General features: G+C 40.5%; 3 protein-coding genes across 5 annotated transcripts; 2 read left to right on the top strand and 1 right to left on the bottom strand.

Annotated features, from left to right (window-relative positions):
* Positions 1–1,679: 1,679 nt before the first annotated feature.
* On the top strand, positions 1,680–3,371 carry LOC119713822 (scale keratin-like). 2 transcript variants are annotated; one of them, XM_072027970.1, is made up of 2 exons: positions 1,680–1,775; positions 2,428–3,371. In XM_072027970.1, exon 2 carries the CDS (start codon positions 2,448–2,450, stop codon positions 3,000–3,002), a length of 555 nt encoding a protein of 184 aa, XP_071884071.1. In that variant the 5' UTR covers positions 1,680–1,775; positions 2,428–2,447; the 3' UTR covers positions 3,003–3,371. The 2 variants fall into 2 exon arrangements, with proteins under 2 accessions (XP_071884071.1, XP_038023869.2); XM_038167941.2 differs by having other exon boundaries at positions 1,693–1,775; positions 2,431–3,371.
* Positions 3,372–4,795: 1,424 nt separating this feature from the next.
* On the bottom strand, positions 4,796–5,735 carry LOC119713842 (scale keratin-like). The gene has a single exon (XM_038168025.2). The coding sequence runs from the start codon at positions 5,679–5,681 to the stop codon at positions 5,166–5,168; it is 516 nt and encodes a 171-aa protein (XP_038023953.2). The 5' UTR covers positions 5,682–5,735; the 3' UTR covers positions 4,796–5,165.
* A 3,275-nt stretch (positions 5,736–9,010) lies between these two features.
* Positions 9,011–11,340, top strand: LOC119713859 (scale keratin-like). Of its 2 annotated transcripts, none has more exons than XM_038168064.2 (2): positions 9,011–9,136; positions 10,454–11,340. In XM_038168064.2, exon 2 carries the CDS (start codon positions 10,471–10,473, stop codon positions 10,984–10,986), a length of 516 nt encoding a protein of 171 aa, XP_038023992.2. In that variant the 5' UTR covers positions 9,011–9,136; positions 10,454–10,470; the 3' UTR covers positions 10,987–11,340. The 2 variants fall into 2 exon arrangements, with proteins under 2 accessions (XP_038023992.2, XP_071884016.1); XM_072027915.1 differs by having other exon boundaries at positions 9,075–9,136; positions 10,442–11,340.
* The last annotated feature ends 7,693 nt before the right edge of the window (positions 11,341–19,033 follow it).

Below are 19,033 nucleotides of genomic sequence, written 5' to 3'. Positions count from 1 at the left end.
CAAAACTGCTGAGACCTTTTGTGTAAATCAAAGACTGTTCACTGTTGTTAAAGGACATTATGCTGCTCTTATTTCACTTGTATTTCAAATAGGAAATAACACAACCTTTTAGGTATCAGTGTCTAAAGTATCATTGAAGCAACATTTAAATGGACAGATTCCCAGTGAATAGCTGAAATGAGCACAGTGGGATACTCAAAAAATTCAGCTCAATTTGATCCACAAGGTTGAAAGGGTACATTTGCCTGAAATTCCTTTAATTTTCAGCTTGCTCTTCAGGAGTCCTTGATCCTGGTCTACAACTGATCTTGCAACAAAAGCCATGACTGACAGCATCTCTCAGTAGAGAGCAATTATGAGCTGGGAATCCACTTGGAAAAGCAAAGGCTGGCTTTTGCTGAGGTTTCTTTCTTTATGGCATTATTTTAATACCATATCATTATGATGGTTATCGTAATCATCGTAATTATCAACATAGTTATCTTCATATCACATATTATTTCTAAATTATGAGCTTTTCCAACACTGGAGATGCATAAGGAGATTTCCTGAACTGTAATACTGAATAAAAAAGTCCCAAGGATTTATGAGGACATTCCAAGGGATTTTCAAATACCTCACAGACATTACTGGCTTGTATTTACTGCGTCATAATTATATAAAAAGTATGCCTAGATGCTTACACCCCCTATTATGAGAGATTGTCACATTAAAATATCACATTAAAATAAGTAAGTTAAGGTCACCTGGGTCTTTCATGTAGTCAGTTCATGGTTATAACGCTTTTTTGGATCTTCCTTTATTTCTCAAAAATAAAATAAAATAAAATAAAAACTAACTTTCTTTTTATTAAAGTATACATTGGTACACAAGAAGAAATCTGCATATGTTAACTGAACTTTTAATGACACCAAAAAAAGGCCCACTGAATGATAGTCTCTGTCTTCATATTGTATCAGCACTAGACTCCCTTTCAGTATTTACAACTTAACAACTGATTTACTTGGTTCTTGTACTCCTGTATTCCTAGATACGTATCCCTCACAAATAGCAATGGAAAAAGAAAATGTAAAAATATAAAGGAAAGTGAAACTTCAAGAAAAGAAAAAAAAAAAAAAAAGAAGAAGAAAATAAAAAAATATGTTTCCAGAGAGACTTGTTATTGCCAGCTGAAATATCTCCCTGTTCCCAGGAAAGACAGACAATTAGTAGAAAATTCTCCAAAAGTCACTAAAAAATATTCCTGTTTCTGACCCCGTTTGCCTTGTAATGCATATTTGGAGATAGAAGTGCTAAGCTTGCAGAAAGTCCCTAGCCTTTATGTGAGCTCCTAAAAGAAATTCCATTTTGTCTCCAGGTGTACTGTCACCTGAATTGATTACACTAAAAGACCTGTAACTGTACAAAAGAAATTACTGTACTCCTGTCATCGTAATAATGCAGGACTCTTAAATAAGTCAAGTCAGCTCACTTCCTCCCCTAAAGAGCAATGGAATAATAAAAAATAATTCCCAGAGATAATGGCGAGGCCTGCGGTGGAGTGTGCATGTCACGCTATGCGTGAGTTTGAAGTGTCTGCAATGCACAAACAAAAAGCAAAAACAATTTCAGCACTTAGAGAAACTACGTGTCCTACAATTTTGGGTTGGTACCTAATTATGAACTCAAGCACGGGATGCCTAATATCCCCCAGGCAATTGAAGAAACTGTATAAAAGCTCTCTCCACTAGGTCCTTCTATCCACTTCTCTTGCTTTGCTTGGCTTCGTGAATTGGGTAAGTCTGATTTCTCTCAAACTGCAAAAAATAATTTGTTGTCTGAATCTCCTAGTTTTAACTTAGAACCAAGTCCTCTTCAGGACCTCCAGGCTGTCAGTGATCTGTAAATTGTTTGCTTCTGAAAATAATGCTTACTTTTTCATTCATTACGGGGCTCTGGTGAAGCCAGGTTTCAGAAAAAGACATTGAGGTATTTTAAGCAGTTTTTAATTGGAAACCTCTAGCATCTTACTGCTGAAGAGATTTCCTTGACTATCTATGACTCCATAATAGTATTTTAGGATGTAACGAATAGTTCATACACATTGCCATAATTCTGGCTGCGTTCAACAGAGTTCTACTGAATTAGTAGCATTAAAGATCCAACTTAGGTAGAAACTATCAACTAGTAGTAATGCTATACTATTGAAATTAACTTACCTGCAAAAATAAATAAATAAATAGATAAATAAATAAATAAATAAATCACAATTGAAAAGTAGATCACTTTACTATCTTAAAGTTAAGACCAGACTCCAAAGTACAATACTGAAAAAGAATAGTAATAGATGTTTATTTCTCAGATGTATTACTGATGCCCTGTTGGACAGTTTCATTATGATCTAATGTTTGATATTTCTCTAATGTTAACATAAATGTCCATGTTTAGCAGACCTCCAACCCCACAAGATGTCTTGCTACGACCTGTGCCCCACCTACAACAGTGGCATCAGCTGCCCCCAGCCCATCGCTGACAGCGGGAACGAGCCCTGTTTCCGGCAGTGCCCTGACTCCGTGGCCGTGATCCAGCCGCCCCCTGTTGCTATCACCTTCCCTGGTCCTATCCTCAGCTCCTTCCCCCAGGATTCAGTTGTGGGATCCTCCGGAGCACCCATCTTTGGGGGCTTTGGGGGCTCCCTAGGCTTTGGGGGCTCTTCCCTGGGCTACGGGGGCCTGTCTGGCTTTGGAGGCTCTTCCCTGGGCTATGGGGGTCTGTATGGCTCTGGGGGCTCTTCCCTGGGCTACGGGGGCCTGTCTGGCTTTGGAGGCTCCTCCCTGGGTTACAGGGGCCTGTCTGGCTTTGGAGGCTCCTCCCTGGGCTACAGGGGCCTGTCTGGCTTTGGAGGCTCCTCCCTGGGCTACAGGGGCCTGTCTGGCTATGGTAGATCCTTCGGTTCTGGCTATTGCAGTCCTTACACCTACCGGTACAACAGAAACCGCCGTGGAAGCTGCGGGCCCTGCTAAATCATGCAGTAATGTTCCCTTCATGTGAGAACCAACAGACCGGGTCACAACTGAAGACCTCCAAGGATTCACTGCTCTGGTTTAAGACCATGGAGCTGTGCCCTGATTGAATTTCTTCCCCTTAACTCTGTTTTCATTTTCTGATCCAGTGCTTTTGCTTTTCCCCTTGCATTTCCATATTGCCCAGGATAAATGTGTAACAAAAACTTGGAGATAATGGTTCCTGTTTCTTTAAAACATCAACTAAGACATGGGAAGGAAAACCAATCATGTGAACGTATCCTTGGCTGGAGATCAATTTCATACCTCTTGGAAACTCTGGAAATGTATTCTTTTTCTCACTTTAATTAAAAGTTTGTTGCATCAAAATTGCCACATTCGGGTGTTCTTTTCTCATGTTTTTACTCTAATTATTTGTCTGATGAAAAGCCTGTAACAGCCTGTTCACATCCTGAAAGTAAGAAAATTAAGGATTTCAAGTGTACAAGAGCAGCATGCAAACACTGAGCACAGAATCATAGAATGCTTTGGGATAGAAGGGATGTTAAAGATCATCTAAGTACAACCCCCCTGCAATGGTCAGGGACTGAAAGAAGTACTGAAAGAATTACTGTAATCTCTCAATTTTTCAAATACAAATTTATATTTTTTAAGAATATGGCCTTCCAGAAAGATTAAAGTAGTACACCTACTAGTTAGAGAATAGCATTGTTAGAAAAATGAAATCATAGATTATTGAATTTAAATGTTTTCCTAAAGATATTAGAATTCACTAATAACTTCTTCCAGACGAGTCTTTGATTTGTCTCTGTGAACTTCAGGTGCTCACTCAACCACTCGAACTCTGTCATCAGGACAGATGTTGCAGAAAATTAAGTTAACTTTCTGTCAAACCCTTAAAGAAATAATGTTTTCCAGGCAGTGCAGTGCAATGAAGCTTTTAAGCCTGAAGTGTGGCTAATGGTCTTTTTATATGCTCAGGAAAACTAAGATATTAGAGGGTCGTTTGTTTGTTTTGGGGGGGAGGGAGAGAGGTGGGACACAACTGTTTCTCCATACAGTCACACCACCAACTAATTCATCTTTGCTAGCAAGAACAGCAGTAAAAGATCATAAACCCATATATGTATCCTCAGCACGGTATTTCTCTGTTCCTCCTATATGGGAGCTCCTTTCACCAGAAACCCATATTTTCAGCCCACTTATTCTACAATTCTGACTTACAACTTCTCCTGACCTTCTACCCTTTCCTTTGATATTTCTCATCCAAGATGGATGAGAGAGCCCACATTCCTCTGGAGGGCTCTTCTTGGTGCAGTTCCTCCTGTCTTCTCCCATCTCAGCAGCCCCACCTCAATAACCTGCACTAGTACCTTCCCACCTCCCTAAATTCATTCCCACTCAGGATCATTCCCACCTGAGGGCCTCAGATGTGACCCATTTCTCCCATAATCTGCCTCAAATCCTGCTCAGGCAAGCCCCTGTCTCTACTGCTACTATAATCAGGGAAGATCATGCAGTGGCTCATTAGGGGACGGAGGCTTAGTGTAGCTATTTTCTAAACATTCTATTGTCATTGTAAGCCAGGCCAGCTGGGGAGGGAGGATTTCTGCTTGCAAATATGTGCACCCTGTGCAGCAAAAGGATGATTATCTTCACTAATGGCTGTATCACTTCAGCTGTACTTCTCAAGCTTATAAAATGTAAAGATTGGAGATTCTCTCTTCAGAGTTTTCCCTGTTTAGAGGGAAAAACTTTTATCTGTGTGAGCAGAAATTATAACCAAAAGTTGATTTCTTTGATGCAGAGAAGAATCACTTTAATGAGAAAAACATTCACAGAAAAGCATTACACAATACCAAGCATAAACATTAGAGTGCAGACAGGTCCATCCATAATTATTCTTAAGTTGGACACCAAAGTGCAATTTCATAGGAGTAGAAATTATATATTTTACCCCATCAACTATACACATACATGGAAGAAATAAGGAGACCAGGAATAGAAGCGAAGAAATTAAAGATGTGCTGTGCACTCCCAGCTCCACTGCAGCGGGTTGCGTTGATCGTGACTTCACAACATCTCTTTTGAGACCACTGCTGTGGATCAAAATTGTATCTCTGAGTTGCTGGCTATTCTTCATATGGGCTATTTCTGCATGATTTAGCAGGGCCCGCAGCTTCCACGGCGGTATCTGTTGTACCGGTAGGTGTAAGGGCTGCAATAGCCAGAACCAAAGGATCTACCATAGCCAGACAGGCCCCTGTAGCCCAGGGAGGAGCCTCCAAAGCCAGACAGGCCCCTGTAGCCCAGGGAGGAGCCTCCAAAGCCAGACAGGCCCCCGTAGCCCAGGGAAGAGCCCCCAGAGCCATACAGACCCCCATAGCCCAGGGAAGAGCCCCCAGAGCCATACAGACCCCCATAGCCCAGGGAAGAGCCTCCAAAGCCTAGGGAGCCCCCAAAGCCCCCAAAGACGGGTGCTCCGGAGGATCCCACAACTGAATCCTGGGGGAAGGAGCTGAGGATGGGGCCAGGGAAGGTGACGACGACAGGGGGCGGCTGGATCACAGTCGTGGAGTCAGGGCACTGCCGGACACAGGGCTCATTGCAGCTGTCAGCGATGGGCTGGGGGCAGCTGATGCCACTGTTGTAGGTGGGGCACAGATCGTAGCAAGACATCTTGTAGGGATGGAGGTCTGCAAAACACACACTGATAATGGGACTAAGTGGAAGACAAAGACTTGAAAAGAACAATAGTTATAGAAGTTTGGATTTAGTTAATGAGTATAGGAGTTTGAATAAATAGCTTGATTTCCCATTTGTAAGCTTGCTCTATTTCATAATCCTCTTTTTCTGAAAAAGAATTTTGAAAATTCTATAAAAACAGAGTTCACATCTAGAAAAGTAAATGGGGAACTTTGTCTAACTCTGTAACTATCATCCCTCATGATGATCCAGCAGAGAACTTAAATGTGTGTCCACACATAAAACTGAGAATGAGAAGCAAAGTGACTTTGTTCCATGTCATTTGATGAGTCAGTAGGAAAACCCGGACTTGGGTTCATCAGGTCTACATGAGATGTGGCTATTATATATAACTTAATTACAGTAGCTTTTTCTTCTCACTCATTCCAATTTTGCTGAGAGTTGTTGGAACACAGATTATGGGGTTTTCCCTGCTTGGATTGCTTACAAATGTATGTGACCTGACAATAAAGGACAGACGGTAGCATTATCAGCTCAATTCCCACCTAGGCATCCACTGCACTGATACAAGCCATAAGATTTCATTATGAAAATCAACGGAATCAACAGTGTCAGCCCTAATGTCTATCAAAACACTCTTCTGAAATTACTAGTCTCAGGACAAAAAGGAACTCCTCTGTAGACCCCAGAATCTAGTCTACATTTTCTCCTATAAATTCAGTTATTTTCTCAAGTTACGTTTTTACTCTTCTCTGCTCACTGTGTCCCGCAACACCCTAGCAGGTCTTTGAGGAAGAACATGAAAGTGAGAAGGTAAAGGAAAGACAAAAGGACAGACAGAAGCTTTTCTGTACCAGGACAACACACAAAGCTTCCTCAGATGCATAGCTTGTTGATCTCAAGTTGGATGGATGTCTGCACCGGTAACACCCATATTACATGCTGAACCTCACAACATAAAAACTTTGCAACAGGGTAAACGCACTGCAATCAGGGTAGCGCTATGCATGTCCCAGTGTTTCTGACATTGAGGTAGTACCTCTGCAATGCCTCATGCACCAAGGAAGTGTATCTACAAGCTCAGGGCTGACATTAGGATCTCTATCCCAATGCAGTGTCAATACACTCGACAATATGGATGGTGAAGTTAAAACCAGCAATAAAAAGATACACTAATAGCAATAGAGAAGAAACAGCCTTACCTGAGTCATCAAGAAGTCAAGGGAAATGTTTGGAAGAGCTATGAGAGAGAAGAGTTTTTATATTCTATCTGAGCAGCTGGAGGTACAAGATCAGCACTGGTTGCCCGCCCCATTGTCAAACACGTGTAACCCATCAAAATTATGACATTGCTTTGCTCATCATTGCAGTTTATAAGACCTTTCAAAATTCTCTTGTAAAAGGGCCTAAACATTACATTAGATGACAGAGAATTCTTTCATCTTCTGACTTGTTGTGGAAAATTAATATCTGGCATTATTCCAGTCACTTCTTTGAAATTACAACAGAAATTATTAAGCTGGCTCCTCTTGTATTAACTTAATGCCTGGAGAGTGTCTCATGGATTTATCAGAACAACAAACTGCTGTCATGGACAGGATTTTTGTTTAAGTACATCTAATTCACATTACAGCCTGCCAGAACAGAAGTTAAAGACTGTCAATTCAATGTGTAGGAAGGCTGGAGGTGGTTTCCGCATGCTTAGCTTCTCCACCCACAGGTGGGGACCTCGGCACCTGTGGGGGGCAGTAGTATTTGGCTGAAAAGGGGACAATTCAACTCTGAAGAGCAGCAACAATTCCAGGCACCTGCAAAGTTTGCTTCAGTCTAGTGTTCTGGATAGGGCTTGTGTAGAAATTGAAATTTGAGCAGAAAAACTGACAAATCCTGAGTTTTGGAGTGCTGGGAGCTCTTTTCATACAAATACCAGCTAAATGTGTTTCTCTTTCCATCAGTCACTCAGACAGCTGGATTCTGTGTCAAAAATGTGTGGGGAGAAGTTTGCACAATTTCACAAAGCAGATAGGAGGGAAAAATATGGAATGAGTTTCTGAATTTAACTAAATCTGCAAGGGGATTGGCAATGCCAAAGAGATTTTTTTCCAGGTATTGTTGGTTTAATATGGTTATAACCAAGATGGTTTCTGAGAATGTTTAATAGGCCCAAGGAAACATACATTTTTTCAGTACAAATGGATCCACAGGTGAAATAAATGAAATAAATGAAATGTGACAGAAGTGTTTTGAATTATTGACTGATTCTCAGGAATCCATGATCTGTGATACACTGTGAGCCACAACTCTAGAACAAGGCTGAGAGAGAGAGAACAATAGAGAATAGAGAACAATTATGAGCCTGGAACATAACGTGCAACAGAAAGGCTGTTTTTTCCCTTGTTTACAGATGTGCTATTTTAATACTGCAGATTCTATGCCATAGATTACCATAAATTATGAGGTGGGTTTCTCAGCCTTTGAAGTGGTTAGAACTTTTTCTGGACAATATTTCTAAGATTCCAGGGAACAAGTCTTTTCAAATGCTGCAAACTATCCACTAATAATTTAAGAATGCTTTCTTACAATTAAATTAATGACATGTACCTGGATCTAGGTGCCTAGCAATTATGAAATTACATCACATTAAAATGCATAATTCAAGGTCATTATTGTCCTTGCGATAAACAGTTCATGACTGTTTTCTTCAATAAAGAAGTATAAAGTGAAATACAAATTTATAGAAAGAATACATGATTTCATAAGCCATAAAATCAGTGTAGATTTGTCATTTTCAGTTACACATTTTTCTCAGGTTGTTCCAGTTCTGTCAACGATCAGCCTTAATCCATGCAAAGGATTCCTATGTCTCTAATGTGGCATACCCCTAGGATGCTTTCTTTTGGGTGTCATATTGGGCTCATGTTGAGAAGCTGAAAGTGCAAATGATAAAAAATGATGACCTCCAAAGTTGCTCCAATTACCTCCATTTTATTTCCAGATAACCTAGTTTTCTAATGGAAAAACATGTGCACATTGGGTGATCACAGTGCTGATGAGCTGCACAGTAAGCAGTCATGTTTTGCCATTAATAATGGAGAAGCTACGGAAAGCATTAGCGTTATTCCTGTTGTAACACCAAGGATGTGAATGGAATGATAGCAGGAATTAATATTATATATAATCTTTTGATGAAAATGATGAAAGAGACTATTGTGATGAAATGCACTTATCATATTTCATGAGAGTTCAAACCAACAGTCAGCAAAACTTTGAGGACCTATGTGTCACATTAGTTTTGGGTTTGCCCCAATTATGCATATGCACAAATTGTACCTTAGGTGATCCCCATCATCTAGGGAACTGTATAAAAACTCTCCTAGTCCAGGGCTCTTCATTCCGCTTTGCTTGCTTTATTCTCCCCCGTGAAGAGGGTAAGTATCATTCTATGTGATCTCTTTCCTAAAATCCAAGTATCTTTTTCCAGATTATTTTAATTCAATATTTATGGAATCATCCATAAATGTACTAAGATTCTTAATAATGTTTGATTATTTCTCTGTGAATTTTTTTTTTTTTATTTAGTGTTGGACATCAATATATTCAGGTTTAAAGTGGTAAAGTTAGGATTTTCAAAATTGGTCATTTCTTGTTAATACAAACTTGAGCTAGCAAAACAGCGTCCAAAACTTCAGCAGAAAGTTGTTCTTGTCACTAAGAATTTTTAAAGGAATTTACATGTACATTTTTTATATGTGTCTATTTAAATATATGTATATTTTGAGGGGACAGGCTTACCCAGAAGGGATACAGAAATATTGTCTGAAGAATATAGAGATGAAACTAGGAAATCTTAACTTACCCTTCACATTGTCCTTACTTTGAGCAAGGAGTTGGACTAGATGACCTTCAGGAATATCTTCTAACCTAATATTTTCTATGGTTCTATGGTTCATTATAGTTCTAATGAAAAAAAAAATTAAAAAAAATGTTCACTGAGTCACAATCTTCCCACGTTTTTTATTGGAGACTAGGTGGAATCCTATGGTCATATTCATTCTGAAGTGCTCAGACCCCAACACACTTATCTGCAGTAGTGACATAGCTGTAGCTGAGTGTACCAGTTTCACATCTGGGAAATAATCTTTTTACCTACCCTGTGACTCTCAAACTACTTTGCAAGCACTTCAGGGCAGGGAATGCCTTCTTTAATCTGTGTTTATAGGAGGCTCAGCATACTGGTAGAACAATTTTAGCTATTGCATTTGGAACAAGTTACAAATCAATATCCCAGAGTTGTTATTCCAGCTACCCATTAATTTACCACATGAGCTTCACTGCTATTCAGGTTACCCTGCTTTGTTTCTGCTATTATAAAACAAGCATAAAACAGCCTTTTAGACGTGGACAATGTAAGAGTGACTGCAAAATATAGTGAAAGTAATTTGCAGAGTAGGTGCTAGATAATATTATTGTAAGTGATCAAGAGTTAGGGAGAACAAAGAGCTACTTCTTATAGGAGGACAGGCATAAGAAATTAGGAATGAGACTATAAAAGAAGTGACTTTTCAGTGTGCAATCTGGACAATGCTGATTTTTACAAGAAGGAGAGTTTTTGCATAAATTATACTGAAGAGAAGGGGGCCAAGATCTGAAAGATAAAGCCACTATTCTAGTCCACATGTCCAAATTTTAAACTCTTTTTCCAACAGAATTTGTACTTTTAATTTACTCATCAGTGTGTTTTGCAGACCTCCATCCCTACAAGATGTCTTGCTACGATCTGTGCCCCACCTACAACAGTGGCATCAGCTGCCCCCAGCCCATCGCTGACAGCTGCAATGAGCCCTGTGTCCGGCAGTGCCCTGACTCCACGACTGTGATCCAGCCGCCCCCTGTCGTCGTCACCTTCCCTGGCCCCATCCTCAGCTCCTTCCCCCAGGATTCAGTTGTGGGATCCTCCGGAGCACCCGTCTTTGGGGGCTTTGGGGGCTCCCTAGGCTTTGGAGGCTCTTCCCTGGGCTATGGGGGTCTGTATGGCTCTGGGGGCTCTTCCCTGGGCTATGGGGGTCTGTATGGCTCTGGGGGTTCTTCCCTGGGCTACGGGGGTCTGTATGGCTCTGGGGGCTCTTCCCTGGGCTACGGGGGCCTGTCTGGCTATGGAGGCTCCTCCCTGGGCTACAGGGGCCTGTCTGGCTATGGTAGATCCTTTGGTTCTGGCTATTGCAGCCCTTACACCTACCGGTACAACAGATACCGCCGTGGAAGCTGTGGGCCCTGCTAAACACAAGAAAATCCACTGAATAAAGTACCTGTGAAAAACAAAATGCAGATTCACCAGTGAGTGAAGGAGTGCCAGCTTTGTGCAAGCACTTGCAAATCCTGCTCAGTGTTTCACCTTCTGCAGGCTCCAACCTCTCCTTTTTTCGTTTGAATTCTTCTCTGATATATTCATGGGTTCAGTTCCCTGTTATCTTCTATGTTATCATACTGGTGTCTGAATGCAGTGAGACATGTAACTTGGTGTCTTTCAAAATGCATTTGACTCTGACCTCTTGGATATACATTCTTGATATTGTGATACGTGTTTGTTCTTTTCATTCTCATTAAAATTCCATTGCATCATTTAAAAAGAAAAGTGTCTTGTGGTTTACTGTTTTCATCCATTCTGAGTTTGCCAACTTTTTTGAGTAAAACTGCCTGTTGTAGTTGGAGCTGCAATAATATTGTGCAAACCCTGCTCACATGGTGAAAGTCTTCACAGGGCACCCTTGCTAGACCTGTTTCATCACTGAACTACAACAACATGGTCACAAAGTACTTGCCATAGATGAAAATTGGCTTTCTTTGCATGTTACCTTATTAGATTCCCCACTCATTAGTCTGTGAGATAATACTTTGAACTACATGTTCACACTCTGAAGACTGAGCCCTTAGTTATTGCACTACAGACTTGTAATCCAATGTTGTACAATTTCACCATGACAGCTCTTAATTGAAGCTTGGTGGTTAATACCAAATGAATTTCAGATTCTGTGTCTCTCTAGCACAGATCAGCCTGGGTCCATACTGTTAAATTTTCTCTCTCCAGTAATTTTTGGCAGTAATTTTGTGTGCATGTGACAATTCAAAACCACAACAAGGACTATTTGCATAATTTCTAAGTATATCTGTTTGAGTTCCTTGGTTTAAGAGTTCTTTAGATCCGTTTAAGTAATATATATATGAAGTATACATTTAATTTATATAAATATTATATTGGTATCCTCAAACCAAGTAAAATTACTGTACCACACATTTTCTGTCTTCTGTACCACACATCGTCTATCTTTTCTTGTTATCAGTAAGGCATGTAACAGTCTCCTGATCAAGCAGATGGTTATCACACAAGATGTTTTTCTTTCTGTGGTTCAGCTGCCAAAAGATCTCAGGCTACGTATTTTACTAGAATAAGAAGCATGGCTAACCATACCGTAGGAGTGTTCAGTGAACATCTGACTGGAAACTGAAGAGAGAATATAAAGAAAGCAATGCAAGAGCTGCTAAGCATCTCCAGCTCCACTCTCCATTTACAGAGACAGTATATACTGCACTTCCTCTGCACCCAGTAGCCAAAAAGCCAGGTATGAATCTGCCTTATATTTGTTCTTATTTTCTAGTCATCACTGATAAATTGACTAGCTTTCCAGCATTAGCAAGACTCACAGCTTCCATAATGGTATCCAGCACCAAAACAACAGCCATTAAGAATGTACAACTTGCCTAGTCCTGAAAATCTGAGAAAATCTGTGGTAAAGACCATCATAACCAAAGTTCCCATTAACAAAAGGAGCCCTTAAGGATGGGTGCTGACAAAGATCCTGCTATGCTGTCCTGGAGGAAGGAACTAAGCATGCGGTCTGGCAAGGTGATGAGAGCGAGTGGTGGCTGAATCACTACCCTCAGGTCAGGGCAGTCAGCTCATTGCAGCTCCTGGCACTGGGTCCAGAAACAGACTGGTCAGCTGACAACATGACAACGTCTAACTGCAGCATAGCCCAAACCCCCTGCAACAAAAAGCTTTGAGCTCATGGTTATGGGAAAGGCCCAGCAGCCTGTATCCACAGGAACACTGACTTGGTTACAGATCCATCCCACCCCCAGCCCAGATCTACTTGGTCAGATCAATGTGGTTCCTCAGATTTGTATGAGCCTTCTAAGAAAAAAAAAATAAGTAAGAATTAATTATTGCTTAGAGGAAACACAAGAATATAGAAGGCTACATGCTTCACCAGACAGATGACTGCTCTTATCCTAAGCCTTTTCTCTGATACAAGTCAGTTCCATGTTGTCTGAAATTTAGTGCAAAGATCCTGATGCTGTCCATCACTGAATGAACTGCCTAATGGCTCACTGGGCTCCTAACACCCAGAAGGCCCTTTTTGCACTGAGTAAGGGAGCTTTCCTTATGTCCTTTTAATGTCTGGCTTTCTTCCATACAAACTAAGTTGATATGGCATCTGGAAGGCCAAGAAACTAGGAGGACATGTTCTCCGTTCGACCTGAGTGTGACTAGGAGTGTAGGAGTGCAGAGCAATTTGTAGGGTTTTGAGGTTTTGGCTTCTGCTTAGAAGATTATAAGCCAAGATCTGGGCTAGTGGAGAGCTGATAGCTCCTGACAATAGATTTAAAAAAATACCAGTTCAGCCCTAAAAGACAGCATATAACATTGCTGCCTTGTAAATGACAAAAGAGGAGTAACTCAAATTTACATAAAACCCAATAGTTTGATATCTAAAGAATATCTTTTCTCCAAGAAGAAGGCAAGAGAAGCAAATCACAAGGCAGCTTTGAGGAGGGACTTTTATACACTTCTCAAACTGCCTGAAGGACCTGAGGCTCCCATTAACACCAGCCCACATTTATCACACATGGTTCACCTCAAAATGATGAAACAGTTTTGCTCAATATTTATGTTTATTAGTTGATTCAAATTCTCATGCTGCTTGAAATGCAAATTACAAAACAAATATTTCTTTCATCTTAACACTTAATTGGCAAGATTCATATTCCTGGTAACATTCCACTAACTCCATTAGAATGACAGGAGGAATTATGTTGGCTTCACTTACTTACCTCTTGTTTATATAGTTGACATAATGATGGTGGCTCAAATGTCAACCACAATTGACGTCTGCTTTCATACGCAGGTTTTCTTTCCATCCTTCCTTACCCATGCTAGATAAAGTATAATTGAGACAAAACGTGGTGTCTTTCTTGTGAAATCAATAATCTTTGCATGAGGTTGGAACTTACATTTGAACATGACCACCTTGCGTTTTTTCAGGGGAAAAATCAAAAGAAATATTGTAAAGTACTTTTTAAAATCACCCAGACTCATGCCTTATCTGCCAAATATCCAGTTCTTCTGTTTCTTCATATCTGAGAGGTAAATCCATTCATCAAAACAAAGGTAAATGGGGTAAACAGTTCACTGAACTTGACTTGGAAAGTCCTAGGAAAAGCTTTCAAAACACGAGGACAGAGGCAGGTGCTGCAGATCTTTGTGATGCAGACAGCAAAGGGTCTGTGAATTCACGCAACATCAGCATTGAAGGAGTCTGTACACAAATAAAAACAAATAAATGCAAACCTACTTTGTAATAAGAAATCAGCTGAAATCCTAGAGTTTGAAGTTATGAGCTGGTAACAGGAAGAGTCCACTTGACCAGTACAATTTCAAAAAAATGTATTTCAAATGCTGGGCTTCTTGAATACAACCACATACTTATGTTACAATAATGACGCACCAATTCATGCATAAACCATTAGAGAGGCTTTATGAAGTGCTTAAAAACCACACACAAAAAAGCAATTTAAAATCCTTTGTGAGTATGATTGTTCTTGTGATCCTCCAGGGCTGTCTCAAAGTATGTAAGAAAAATCTCATAATTTAAAGATAATTTCTGTTAGAAATGTTGTGGTGTTTGTAATTTAACAAACAACTGATCTGTAAGCAAACAAGGAAATCTGAGGTTGAATGAGGCACTGTTTATTAGGGAGAATTTCAGAATATGGGTGGGATATATCTAATTGAACCTTCCCTATTTAAATGCTGGGTGTTTCATTTAAGCTTGTTTTGTGTGTCAATGAAAGCAAAATTGCTATGTTTTGAGGATGATACAAATACTGGTAAGGTAAGCATCAGGATGAATTGTCTTGCAACAACTCTTGTTCCTCACCAGCAAATATCAGGGAAGCCAGAATAAGTGGTTCAGACAAGTCACTTGAGATCTGGGAAGTCAAAACAGGGCTCTGCAAGAGTATGCACTCTGCAGGTGATGTTCTGCTAATCAGGAAAGAAAGAGGAGGAAAAAAATCCATTGCTATAATATTCCATTGCTTTTGCTGCCACTTACCCAGTGTGTCTGTGAAGAAAACACTTAAAAATGGCTTTCTGAAGGTATGGGTTCACTCTTGTATTTTATGACTGTGGGTGGGAACAGGATCAGAAGGTGTCTTCCACCTCACTGAATATCTCATTGCAAAATGTGTGAGTAGATTAGATTCTAGCCTAGTTCTGAAGTGCTTAAATATAAACACATATATGACAGCAAGTTATAGCACAGATTAAAATCATTACGGGAAGTTAATGAAGGAAGTGCTAAATAAATAGAACCAGTTTAATTCTGCTTGCAATGCCAGTGAGGAGGGTGGAATGATACTAGCAAAGAAGCTGGTCAATTAAGCTCTAGATGAAAGAGACCTGGGAGCTGGAATGTGCATATCATGCTATTCAGAGATTTAGGGTGATTTTGCAAACAGCGAGCAACAACAATTTCATCATTTTGGGAAGTTAAATGCTTCAAATTTGGGCCGGTTGGTGATTATGACCTCATGTGTACACTGCCTCAGCCCCCCCCAGGCAATCTGAAAAGCTGTATAAAAGGAGTGGGTACACAGACATACTTCATCTCCTTCTCCTGCAGACTCTCCTCTACATCAGGTATGTCTCATCTCTTTCTAAATGCCAAAATGTTTTTGTACTGCACCTTAGAATACAGTACCCTACTACCATGTTAAGTTTAAGTTTGTAGAACTACTTTGTTGTGTCGTAGCCCCCTGCCCTCCCCCCCCCCTCCTTGTTTAAAGTATATTTGCAAGTTTTAGGAGACACAAAAAGGATTGAGGCATTTATTTCACTATTATTCATATTTTGGCATTTCTGTCCTGTTAGCAGATTGAAAATATAGGAAGGCATAAGCTTTAAAATGCAGAGTTCTCCTGTACCATTTCAGTTAATAACTAAATCAGAAAAACATGGCTATAATCTAAGCTGTTCAGGGACCCAGCTGAGTAAAGAGCATTATCTACATGGGAATTTTATTGCAAAATAATCCTAGCTTGCATTTAGTTTATACGGATAGGTAAAAACTGAATCCTACTTATTTTAAACCCTAGTTATTTTCCCTAGAGACAATAGCAAGGAAGGCAGGAAGTCTGATCCAGCGTATTTGTCAAATATCCACTTGCAAATTGAGATCCAGATTAGCTATTTGGATACACTGAGTTCAATGCTTTGATTCTCTGCCTTGCATGGCTATTATATGAACAAAATATTTCCTCCTTTTTACTGGAAGCAGTGGCAAGTCACAAGCTTTAATAGCCAGTCTTTCTGTGGAAATGGTAGTTTGCAAACTGGATTTTTATCTGATGAAGAAAATCAGCTGCTTATATTTTCCCAATTTCCTCCACACTCAGTATAAAATTGTACAGCTATGACAAGAAATATGTGGATAGAAATATTTCATAGGGTAACTTTATATATCAAGTATATGAATCTCTCTTTGGGCTCAAATACTTTGGGGGTTTTACCACAAGGATTAGAGAGATTAAGGGAATGTAGAGCTAAAAAGGAACAACTAGAAGTAAATTATCCCAGAGAGCTTAAAAGTAGACAGGAACCAGAAAAGAAGCGTGAAATCTGCAGTTAAAATAGTGTTGAGTTTATGTCTCCATTGCATGTTTCCTGACTCAAAACCTGCTTCTGTCTCATTTGGTATAATAAAGAAGTCATGTCTGGTGTAGATATTACAGCTCTGGGGTTTCAAACTGCACTGCTCAGGGAGGAGAACTTCTGTTTTCGTAACACTGCTGATACTTTGCTCCTCCAGGAGGGAATTTAAAAAAAAAAAAAAAAAAAAAGAGAGAGAGAGAAAGAAAAAAAAAAAAAAGAAGAAAGCAGCAATTTCAGAAGGCTTGGAGGATGATACAATTGCAGGGATAGGATAGGGAGAGGATAAGGATAGGGAAGATCAAGGTGATGATGATAAATGCAAAATTTTGTGAATTCATCAATTTTGCCTGTGCATCAGACAATCATTTTGCTTGTTCCTCAACAAGCCAGCAACAAATGTTGTGCTCCAGTACAACTTGTGCTTTGTGTTTACTCAGCTCTGTGCTCTGTGTTTCAGGTTCACCTCCCCTGCAGAGAAATGTCCTGCTATGACCTGTGCCCCACCACCAGCAGCATTGCCTGCCCCCAGCCCATCGCCAACAGCTGCAACGAGCCCTGTGTCCGGCAGTGCCCTGACTCCACGGCCGTGATTCAGCCACCCCCTGTTGTCATAACCTTTCCTGGCCCCATCCTCAGCTCCTTCCCCCAGCAAGCTGTGGTGGGTTCCTCCGGAGCACCCACCTTTGGGGGCTCCCTGGGGCTGGGGGGCCTTTATGGCCCCAGGAACTCTTCTGGTTATGGGAACTCTTTGGGATATGGAGCACAGTACGGTTACAGGAGCTCAGCCCTCTCCACATTCAGCAGCGGGTACTGCAGCCCCTTCTCCTCCCGACGTTACAGCCAGTTCCTCCGTGGCAGCTGCGGGCCATGCTGAAGGTAGAAGAGCATGGAAGAGTCTCTCATGAAGACACAAATGCAGAGCAGTGAGGATGGGGGTTCAGCAATTTGGCAGCCCTGCAGTGGAGCTGCTGCCACTTAGCATTTCTGATCTTTCATCTTTTGGTTTTCCCTTCAGTTTCTAGTTTATTGTTCACTGTTGGCACCTGTTCCAGCTTTCCCATTTAAAAAAAAACTATAGTGGGCCAGCATATGCAATATAAGCATCCCTCATAATGGCAACTGTCTTCATTAGGAGTGGCACAACAAACAGAAGAAAGCCAGCTGAGGACAGCAATATTTCTGAACAGGACATTTGTTGAACATTCTCTGAAACTGTCTGGAAACATTTTGTTGTTGTTGTTTTTTTCATATTCTGTCATATCTTGCTTTGCAAACAAAGGCATTTGTTTATCATTAAAGTTTTGTTGCATCAAAGAAAGCTTTCTGGTTTCCCTTGAGCTTGTTCTGGGTGGTGTTCTGCCATGGCCAGGAACAAGCTGTTAACAGAGAATTACTGCTACAAAACATTTTAGTACAGATTGAATTTACACAGTGTCATAAACATTTCCATAACAACACCCTGAGGAGGAGCTGTTCATCCTTTGAAGATGTTAATGGCTTGAAATAATGTAGTATCTTAACTTCTGTTATTTAAACATTATTTCAGTGGGGCCTTTCCATGAGCATTCAGACAGATAATTGTGGGTTTCCACATTGAGTTCAGCATGACCACAAATGCCACTGAGGTATTATCCAGCAGAGGACTTTCCAAAAGTAAATTTGCACCTGTAAATTCACAAATACAATGCTTAACTTACAACCCTGACATTGCCCAGCAGTGTTTTAACTCCAGACATCGCAAGCAGCGAATGCAATGCTCATCCCTCCTTGTAGTCATCAGCCTGTCTGCCCCAGTAGGAAAGAGGAATAATCTCTGTTTCCTTTAAGAAATAACTAGTTCAGTAAGTATCAGGAGCAGAAGACACTCAGAGCTTCTGAGCTGTTGGTAATATAGACAATTCTAATTGCAATGAAGCTGCAAATGAGGCATGTTCAGTGCTATGCAAACAAAGAGTAAAGCCAAACCCTGCCCTCAGGTGCTTTCAGAGTAAACTGACAAGACAAGCAAAGCATGAGCAGCCTTGCTCTTTTCCCTTTTTAGCAGATAAGCATCTTTTGTAAAGAGATTAAAGGCTATGCTTTCCATACTGAGAAAAACATTAGTTAACATTCTCCCCAGGTGACATGGGAAATGCTTGGTAAAGCCCAGAATTGGATTCTCTCCAATGTCCCCATCTAACACTCAATGCACAGTCTCTGCTTCCAGAGTTCTATGCCACTGGTTAGCTCCAGGTTTGGTCTTCACTGGTGCTCACATCTCCTGTAGGAAGAGGAGGAAAATAGCAGGGATAAGGAGCTCACAGTGGAATATTCCTGTCTGGCATACATCAGGATG

The sequence above is a fragment of the Anas platyrhynchos genome, chromosome 26, assembly GCF_047663525.1.
Source record: "Anas platyrhynchos isolate ZD024472 breed Pekin duck chromosome 26, IASCAAS_PekinDuck_T2T, whole genome shotgun sequence".
NCBI classification, from domain to species: Eukaryota; Metazoa; Chordata; class Aves; order Anseriformes; family Anatidae; genus Anas; species Anas platyrhynchos.
The sequence above is the reverse complement of the archived record's forward strand: the minus strand, read 5'-3'. Positions and strand labels throughout refer to the sequence as shown.

Bases quoted from the DNA above. Each gene is read 5' to 3' on its own strand.
- LOC119713822 (XM_072027970.1), top strand. From the start codon at position 2,448: ATGTCTTGCTACGACCTGTGCCCCACCTACAACAGTGGCATCAGCTGC.
- LOC119713842 (XM_038168025.2), bottom strand. From the start codon at position 5,681: ATGTCTTGCTACGATCTGTGCCCCACCTACAACAGTGGCATCAGCTGC.
- LOC119713859 (XM_038168064.2), top strand. From the start codon at position 10,471: ATGTCTTGCTACGATCTGTGCCCCACCTACAACAGTGGCATCAGCTGC.